An 8,784-nucleotide genomic window follows, 5' to 3' on the forward strand; every position below is an offset into this window, starting at 1 on the left:
CCCTCCAGAGTTTCTTTCTACTTGATAGGTGCGAGCTGAGCCCGCGTTTGAGGGAGGCGTGCGCCGCGCTGCACCGGCAGCTGAGCCGGCCGCGCGGAATCGCCCGCGACGGCGTGAGTGCCCTCGGGAGTCCTTCATAGATGGCAGTCGTGGGCCCCATCGGGGACCTCCCCTGACGCCCTCTTAGGGAGCGCGTCGGGGTTCCTAGAGTTGGGCGATCCCAGGTTCCACCCTTTCGCGCCGAGAACTCCCCTGATCCCAGGCTCTCCAAAGGCATCTCCGCCGGCGGACAGCGCTGAGGGGTTCCCTGTTTCTCCAAAGGGCCCGCCCCCAGCTCCAGCCCCACTCCCGTGCTCCCCAAAGGCAAGCGCTCACCGCCTTCCTCCACGCTAGACTCTCCCACAGACTCATTTCCAGAGGGGAGCACCCTGCCCCCTTGAGCCTGGGACCGACACTGGCTATACTCCCTCCTCCAAAGGGGCGTGGCGCCACCAACCCCCTCAGACAGGCAGCGACCGTCCTGCCCGGCCCCCCTCCACACAGCCTGGGCCGTCTCTGACGCCTTTCCTCCTGTCCCCGCAGGGCGCGGCGCGCCTAGTGGCCCAGGAGTGGTTTCGAGTGTCGAGCCAGCGGCGCTCTCAGGCGGAGCCCGTGGCTGGGGTGCTGGGCGCAGTGGCGCGCATGGGACCCGAGCTGCTGGCCCACGTGGTGAACTTGGCGGATGGCAACGGGAACACAGCCCTCCACTACAGCGTGTCCCACGGGAACCTAGCCATCTCGAGCTTGCTGTTGGACACCGGTCAGCACCTTCCTCTGGGGTCACAGGGTCCCTGTGTCCTGGGCCGATTGCCAAGGGCCTTTAGACCTCTGCATCCTCTGAGCTGTGTGCTGGTGGCCTTGCACGTTGTGGGGCGCCAGAATAGAGGCTTTGGAATTAGGTCTCACCAGCCTCAGCCTCCCCATCTGGGAAGCGGGGATGCAACAGGGCCCTCCCTGGGCAGTTGGGTAACACGGGTAGGATAGTGCCAGGCACGCTGGAGGCCGGTCAGCGGTCATCTGCCTCTTCGGGCTTGAGGGGAGGTGTTCACTGGTCAGGGCTGTGACCACCCTCCCAGGCCAGGCCACTGTGCCCTGTCCTCCACCGCCGCGTCCTGTGCTGGCTCCATTTCACACATTTTTATCACCTGCACCTGCTTGCTCCCTCCCTGCCCCAACTTTCCCCCTCTGGAGCTGAGATACACATGTAGGTGTTGCTGAGCGCACAAGACCTGTACTGAGAGCCTACTGGGTACCAGTACAGTGCTGGGGTGGCACCACATCCAGCTGCTGTCCCCATGGGACTCACAGCAGAGGGGACAGTGGGCAGTGCCCTCCTGGGTGTCATCCTTCGGGTCCAGTGTCTTCTGGGTCCTGCCTTGGGTGGCTTTTCACTCTCAGTGCAGGCTGAGGTGGCACCTCTGTCCCCTCTCCCGCCCCACCCAAACGCAGGTCCATCCCATCCCTGAAGAGCCTGGTGACCTGGGGAAGAGCACAGTGCTCTGAGCTGGAGCTTGGGAGCCGGGGAAGAGTATGAGCGGATTGTATTCCCTGGCATCTCCTGCCTTAAAGGGGGCTGGGCACGGGGGCTTCAGCAGCTCGCCAGGCAGGCACAGCTCAGTCACAAGAAGCCCAAGGCCTCATGGACCCGCTTTATTCCTTGAGCTCAACCCCCCTGCCCCCTTAGGCTAACATCATTCTCTCTGCCCCTGTCTGTTGCTCCCATGTCAACCCGGGCCTCCCCTCAGCTAGGACCCCAAGTCCTCAGTGCACTCTTCACGCAGGGGCTGTTTCACCTCCCTGGGATGCGGGCCCGGACGTGGCTGTGCATCCTTGCTACCCATCTCCACTTTGAGAACTTTCCCTCTTCCTCAACCCTACCTTGGGATCTCTTCTTGGTCAGACCGCTACCCCCTCTACCCCTTTCTTGCATTTTAGTCCCAGGCCAACTCTCCTCTGCAGTCTAACCCCCTGCCAGTTTCAGCACCCTCATGGAACATGCTTCTTGGTTCCTTGACTCCTCGCTTCTCCCTTCACCTTGACCTGTGCCCTACATCAGCCTTATACTTGTAAGGTTACCCCAAGATCTTGATGTCACTGAAAACTGTCCCCTCCACAATCTCACTCCTAGTACCCCTCTTCTCAGCTCTCACCCACCAACATTTCAGTTTCCCCCAATGCCTGGCCCTGATGACCATGGCCTTCACAGGACCATTGCCCATTGCTCCCTCCCACTTCACTGCCTCTCCCCCCAGCCTCCTCCCTCATTTTCTTTTTAAATGTTTTATCTATTTCTAGGAGAGAGAGAGAGAGCGTGAGCAGGGGAGGGTCAGAGAGAGAGGGAGTCACAGGCTGAAAGAGGCTCCAGGCTCTGAGCTGGCAGTCAGCACCGAGCCCAACGCGGGGCCTTGAACCCGCGAACCGCGAGATCATGACCTAAGCGAAAGTCGGACGCTTAACCGACTAAGCCACCCAGGCGCCCCTCCTCCTTCATTTTGTCACTGACTACTCCTTTGTCTCCTTTCAAAATCCTCCTCACGGCCCTCCTTCACCTCACCCTACTTGCTCCAGTGGGGCACAGTAGGCCCTCGAGTGTGGTTGAATGAGCAAGCTCCCGTGATTGTACCAGAGTGAGCACATGCACTGTGGGGAGAGGGGGCGTGGAGACAGGATTACAAAGTAAAAAACCATGTGGTCATTAGCTGGGGACAGGAACCACAGTAAGACCTAACGGGAAAGAAGGAACTAGTGACCCTTCAGCTTAGGAAGGCGTCAGGTGGGAGGGGAGTGGAGAGGGCAGGGGAAGGTGGGGGGGGAGGGAGTGCCCTGGCTAGCCTCCAGAGAGCCCGCTGGGGTTACTTCTGTGAGCCCCTCCCCTTGCCTCTCACTGGGCATTTTCCCTGCCCTGGTCTCGTGGAGCCTTTCGCGCGGTGGGGACAGGGGACAGCCGCATCAGCCACACTAGTAACTGCACCCCAGCGAGGCGCTGGAAGGAGAGGCCAGGACGGGGACAGGGATGGTCCCGAGAACGCGGAGCCAGCGTTTGTGTGCAGTCCTGAGGGGCGGGAGGCAGGGCTCCTTTCCTGGGGCCGCTGACAGAGTAGCTCCAAGTGGGCGGCTTAAAAAAAGTGGAAACCCACGGTTTTGTAGTTCAGGAGGCCAAACGGAAGTCCAAACACAAGGCTGGCAGGGCTGGTTCCTTCTTAGGAGCTTAGAGCGAGAAGCTCGCGCCATGCCTTTCCCCAGCTCTGGGGCTTGCCCCCATCCTGTCGGGCCTCGGCATCCCGTGGCTGAAGGTCTCTTCTCTGCCTTTGTCATCACCCGGTCTGCTCCTCTTGGCCTCTTCTCCTCTAAGGGCAGAACTCATACTGGATCAGGACCTACCACCACGAGGCCTGTCTTAACGTGGTCACATTCGCAGGCAGAGGGTAGGCAGGACTTCACGTTTCAGGGGACAGAAGTCAATCTAACACAGTCTTGAAGAAAGGGATTCCAGAAGGAACAGAAGTTAGATAATAGCCTCAGAAGCCATGGTGGATGATGGCCTGTATTCCAGAGCAATGGGGACACATAGGGTTTTAAATAGGCAACTCTGCCAAACTTCTCTAGATCTGCTGCGTGGAAGCAAGTGGATTTGAACACCAGGGTGGGCCTGTTAACATAGTTCTCTAGGGGAGCAAGGGTGGTAGCTTGGTGGATGGTAGCCGTGAAAATAGGAATATCAGTTTATTGAGCACCTACTAAGTGCCCTGTGGTCTAGGTGCTGGAGGATAGAACAGAAAAGCCAACCAAGTCCCAGAACCAGCTTGAAATGAGCAGAGACTTGAACAGAACCGTGAAGGGGAGGGAGGGAGCCACGTGGCTATTGGCAAGAAGAACCTCAGGGGCCAAGGGTACATTCAGGACCCAGTCATGAGGCTTGTTGAGAGGAGAACAAACCAGTCTGGGCTGAGGGGCTTGACTTCTCGGATGACGGGCTCCCTCCTCCCTCAGGGGTCTGCGAGGTGGACCGCCAGAATCGGGCGGGCTATTCGGCCCTCATGCTGGCTGCACTCACCTCCGTGGGGCGAGAAGAGGACATGGCTGTGGTTCAGAGGCTCTTTCACATGGGCAACGTTAACGCCAAGGCCAGCCAGGTGCGTGGACGCTTCTTCCCTGGCTCCTGGTCTGGGGGTCACTTCCACGTGGGGTCGGTCTGACCTCCTTTTCCCCAGAACCCTCCCCAGCCCTGTCCCCTTGTTCCCCACTCCTCAGACAGGACAGACGGCCCTCATGCTGGCCATCAGCCACGGCCGGCAGGACATGGTGGCAGCCCTGCTGGCGTGCGGGGCAGATGTGAACGCACAGGATGCGGACGGGGCCACGGCACTCATGTGTGCCAGTGAGTACGGGCGGCTGGACACCGTCCGGCTGCTGCTGGCCCAGCCGGGCTGCGACCCGGCCCTCCTGGACAACGTGAGCCGCCACGGGGCTGGCGGGGGGCTGGCAGGGTACCCATGCTTCGGTGCAGGGACCTGACCTCCAGGCTGTTCCTCAGGAGGGCACCAGCGCCCTGGCCATGGCCTTGGAGGCCGAGCAGGAGGAGGTGGTTGCCCTGCTGCAAGCGCACCTGAGCTCCGGCGAGCCAGGCCCTGGGGTGAGTGCAGCCCCAAGACGGTACTGTGTGCCGCAGAAAGGGGGCCTCCCTTCCTGCTCCCCTGGGGAAATAGCCAGGACCCGGGAACCTGGGTTTGGATTCATGCACGTGGCTGGGATTTGACGTTCAACCTGCCCAATACCAGAGCCACAGGTCCACTTGACAGCTCGTGAGCCTGAGGCCTCCAGAGAAGTGACCAGGCTAGAGCTGGGAGACCTAGCTCAGACCTTCCTTTGTCAGCAGACTCCTGCCGCTGCCCCCAGCAAGAAGGGACCCTTCAGAGTTAGGCAGGGAGGGGCAGAGGGGTGCGGGCTCCCCGCAAGCCAGTTTCAGGACTTGAGACGGGCCAGTTTGCCAGCAGCCCAGCGGCAGGGAGGGAGGGCCAAGCTGGAGAACAGTTTGCTTCCTGTGGGGGAAAGGCTTACTCTTTCAAAGGCAAGGGGCAAGCTCTCCTCAGCACTTAAACTCATCCAATCAGCCTGCCCCCCGCCCCCTCCCCCCAAGAAGTATGGGGAAGGAGGCATGGAGATCAAGCACCTCTTCCCGGTCAGATGAGGCCGAAGTGAATTCAAAACCAGACAGCCGGGCTCCACTGTTGAAGGTGGGGTTCCTCCAGCGTGATCCCAGTGTGGAGGGGCAGGACCTCCATCAGGTTAGGCATCCTGCTCACAGGAGACTGACAGGACCCACCCCCGTTTCTCTCACCAGTCACCCCTGGACTCCCCCACGACTTTGCCTGATGAAGGAGAATGCAGGGACCACAGAGAAGACCCTGAACTACAGTGAGCAGGCTGGCACCCTGGACCTAGACTGGGGGAGACCTCTCCTTCCTCCACCCCAGCCTGTGGGGGCACGGGAGGGTCCAGGGCTCGCTATCCAGATGCCAGCCCTGGGCCAAAAGGCAGGCTTGGACGGCTCCATGTTCAGGAGGGGCTCACCTGGGGAGACCAGCGGGTTGAGCCCGGGCGCTGAGTGAAAAGTGACAAGGCCCTGAGTCCACCCACTCACAGAATAAAACATTACTAACTCAGGCCACGTCTTGTTCTGGGGACATAAACACACAGCTCCCACCCCCCAAGTCTTCAGAGGACAAAGGAAGGGAGGGGCCCCCACTGGCAAGTTTTCTGCGCCTAGTGACAGCCCAAACAAAACCCCACAGTTACGTACAACGTAAACGCTTTATTAACAATCGCAGATCATCCCCGTGAGCGAGTGGTGGACCCCGACAGCCAGGACCCTGTAAACAGACCCAAACGTGAGATCCTGACCGGGCCACCCGGCAACTGCCAAACTCCCTTCCCGCCCTGGCCTTGTACGCCCCCCACCCCGAGACCCTCACCCTTACCCGTGCATTTGGAGTAGCTCCCCTACTAGCACCAAGGGTCTGACGGGTTTGCGGCTTCCCACCCAGTCCTTCACTCACCAGCCACAGTTTCAGCGCAACCTCCGAGCTTCTCGCTCAGACTCCAAAAGGGTGAGCACGTCGCCCTCACGCACGGGGCCTTTCACGTTGCGGATGATGGAACGGCTCGTGTCGTCCATGAACTCCACGCGCACCTACGGGGCCCACCAGAGACCGCGCGGAGTTAGGGCCACTCACGGATAGGCAGCGTGGTGGGCAGCCGACTTCGATACAGAGGACGTGTTGGGGCCGGCCCAGAGACACTTAGAAATGGGACTGAGACTGGGAATCAGAGCTGAGCCAGCAGAGAAGCCGAAGAAAATTAGTAAGTGGAAAACTACGTTCTCGGGCGACAAAAGCAGCCACCAGTAGGGACAGCTGTAGCTCAGGTCCTGTTCGGGGCGGGGAGCACACTCGGCAGGGCATGGAACCACAAAGAGGTCGCTGGGACGGCCCAAGAAGGAACCCGGGGAATGAAGCTGACGGAGCTCAGACACGGTGGGCAAAGCCCTGAGGAGGGCTCCCTCCGGGGACCCTTGGGATATAAGAGATTTCTGGTCTCAGAGACTAGCTGGCAGGGCAATCGTCAGGGCTCAGAGCCCGGGCACCCCCGATCCGCGCTCGCTCACCTGCGTGCACTGTCCCTGCGAGCCGGTCCTGCCCAGCACCTTGGTGACCTGGCGGAGAGAAACTGGGATCAGACCTGGCCAGCCCTTGCCCCTTTCCCATCTTTCTTCGCCTCGGCCCCCAAATCAGGACCCCCACCGCACCCTGGCCAGTTTGATGGGCTGCACACGACTCGTGTCCATGATGGCGGCGCGGCGGCGGTCAGGCGGAGAGGGGTCACGTGTTCCGAGGAGAGTCTTTATACTGCATCATAGCCCCACCCCACCCCAGGCCTCGCGAGACCTGGAGAGTTTTCCCAGCAGCCCCCGCGATAGAGACGTCACCGGCGCCCTTCAGCACAGACGGAAGATGGCGTCCGCTACCCGCTTCATCCAGCGGCTGCGGAACTGGGTGTCCGGGGTGCGCGGAGGGGAAAGGGCCGAATGGGACGGGCGGGGGGCTGTGGGTTCGGTGCTCCTCGAGCCCGCTCCCGCTAGTCCCCATCCTTCTGCACCCTTGAGCCTGAGGCTCTTGGTGCCGAGATTCTCCTAGGCTGGAACCCGTGTCTCAGCCCAGGACCCCCAACTCCTTCCGCCGACAAACCCACCTCCACCCCAGCCCTCGACCCATTCAGGCCTGAGGTCGGCCTGATCCCAGACCTTCTTAGCCCTGTATCTTGTGGCCCAGGCCCTAGCTCTCCTTATCTTCTCCGGGGCTCATATCCCTGTGCCAAACTGCCCATCTCCGACCTTCCCTTCTCCATCCCTGGGATGCCCCTGCTCCCTCGCCCTCTCCTCTCCTGGGGTGCCCTGCAGGCTGACCTCCTTCCTCTCCTCCCACAGCGAGACTTGCAGGCGAAGCTGCAGCTGCGCTACCAGGAGATCTCCAAGCGGTGAGCAAGCCCCCGCTCGCTGCCCTCACTCCGGCTCTGTCCTGTTATTCTGACGTCAGGAACAAAATCCGAATTCCATTAGACCCCTGGAGTGCTGGGCCGGAATCCTGCCTCCGTCCCTGGCAGTCTGTGGAAGCAGAGGTTGGATTTTAACTTCCCTGTACTCCGAGCCGGCTGCTCGTGGAACAGTCAGGTCGGGCATGAATTCAGAGTGGGCTGTGTAGCTGTGCAGTCCCCAGTGTGGCCCTGCAAGCTAGTGTTATCACCCCCAAACTCCAAATGAAAACAGTTAAGGTGCAGACAGACTAAATCATTGGCTTAAAGTCACGCGGAAGCGTGAAAATGACAGTTGACATTTGAACCCAGAAGCGTCTTGATTCCCAACTCATTTATGTCCATAAATTGCTTAATAGTTACAAGCCCCTGCCCTGTTCTCAGGGATAACAGCACCAACAAGGAAAGTTATTGTTCTCATTCCTGTTACGGAGGTCAAGTTCTAGGAAGAGAGAAATGTAATAGGGAAATAAACACAACAGGTAGAAAGCGTTCTGCAATGCTCTGAAGACAAAATGAATTGGAGTAAGCTGGAGGGTGGCAACCTCATGTCAGGCGGCCAGGAAAGGTCTGTTTTTCTGGGATTGACATGTGAGCGGCCTGAACGAGAAAGAGCCAAAGGATAATTATTGAAAGAACATTCTGACAGAGGCCAAGGCTGTGGAGGCTGGGCAGAGCCAGAAGGGGGAAAGCCTGGGGGGCTGGAGCACATTGAGGACCGGAGAGAGCAGTATAGGAAGTCAAGGGAGCTGGCAAAGGCAAGGCAGCCGGTTAGGATTAGCACGAAAGGAGACAAAAAATTTCGTTAGAATAACCAAGTGTATGTGAAAGCCTCGATGCTGTAACTAATTCCAACTATCTGAAGTTTTGTTTTGTTTTATGTTTCTTACGTATTTCTGAGAGTCAGAGAGAGACAGCGCGAGCAGGGGAGGGTCAGAGAGACAGAGAGAGCTACAGAATCCAAAGACAGGCTCCAGGCTCTGAGCTAGCTGTCAGCACAGAGCCTGACTTGGGGCTCGAACCCACAAACGGTGAGATCATGATCTGAGCCACAGTCGGACGCTTAACTGACTGAGCCGCCCAGGCGCCCCTAACTATTGGAAGTTTTTTTTTAATGTATTTTTTTAATTTTTTAATGTTTTTTTATTTTTTTTTTTT

At 59.1% G+C, this 8,784-nt stretch overlaps 3 protein-coding genes across 3 annotated transcripts in view; 2 read left to right on the forward strand and 1 right to left on the reverse strand.

The window, feature by feature from the left end:
• Positions 1-5,703, forward strand: part of KANK3 (KN motif and ankyrin repeat domains 3) — a 20,497-nt gene extending 14,794 nt beyond the window's left edge. The window contains exons 7-12 of the mRNA XM_077745695.1: positions 29-113; positions 583-799; positions 4,030-4,172; positions 4,291-4,491; positions 4,574-4,672; positions 5,381-5,703. Of these exons, the coding sequence (XP_077601821.1) occupies positions 29-113; positions 583-799; positions 4,030-4,172; positions 4,291-4,491; positions 4,574-4,672; positions 5,381-5,458 (823 nt within the window). The 3' untranslated portion in view covers positions 5,459-5,703. The remainder of the gene's footprint in view (positions 1-28; positions 114-582; positions 800-4,029; positions 4,173-4,290; positions 4,492-4,573; positions 4,673-5,380) is intronic.
• Positions 5,704-5,836: 133 nt separating this feature from the next.
• RPS28 (ribosomal protein S28) lies at positions 5,837-6,949 on the reverse strand. Its single transcript, XM_077745675.1, has 4 exons — positions 6,845-6,949; positions 6,704-6,751; positions 6,096-6,229; positions 5,837-5,909 (listed from the first exon to the last, which is right to left on the reverse strand). The coding sequence occupies exons 1-3, from the start codon at positions 6,881-6,883 to the stop codon at positions 6,107-6,109; spliced, it is 210 nt and encodes a 69-aa protein (XP_077601801.1). The 5' UTR covers positions 6,884-6,949; the 3' UTR covers positions 5,837-5,909; positions 6,096-6,106.
• Positions 6,950-6,989: 40 nt separating this feature from the next.
• Positions 6,990-8,784, forward strand: part of NDUFA7 (NADH:ubiquinone oxidoreductase subunit A7) — a 7,494-nt gene continuing 5,699 nt past the window's right edge. The window contains exons 1-2 of the mRNA XM_077745674.1: positions 6,990-7,100; positions 7,523-7,572. Coding sequence (XP_077601800.1) covers positions 7,050-7,100; positions 7,523-7,572 — 101 coding nt within the window. The 5' untranslated portion in view covers positions 6,990-7,049. The remainder of the gene's footprint in view (positions 7,101-7,522; positions 7,573-8,784) is intronic.

The sequence above is a fragment of the Crocuta crocuta genome, unplaced genomic scaffold (assembly GCF_008692635.1).
Source record: "Crocuta crocuta isolate KB4526 unplaced genomic scaffold, BGI_CrCroc_1.0 scaffold650, whole genome shotgun sequence".
In the NCBI taxonomy this organism is placed as follows: domain Eukaryota; kingdom Metazoa; phylum Chordata; class Mammalia; order Carnivora; family Hyaenidae; genus Crocuta; species Crocuta crocuta.

Bases quoted from the DNA above. Each gene is read 5' to 3' on its own strand.
- RPS28 (XM_077745675.1), bottom strand. From the start codon at position 6,883: ATGGACACGAGTCGTGTGCAGCCCATCAAACTGGCCAGG. The intron at 6,752-6,844 runs GTGCGGTGGGGG...TCTCTCCGCCAG, and splicing joins AGCCCATCAAACTGGCCAGG to GTCACCAAGGTGCTGGGCAG. The intron at 6,230-6,703 runs GTGAGCGAGCGC...TGGGCCCCGTAG, and splicing joins CGCAGGGACAGTGCACGCAG to GTGCGCGTGGAGTTCATGGA.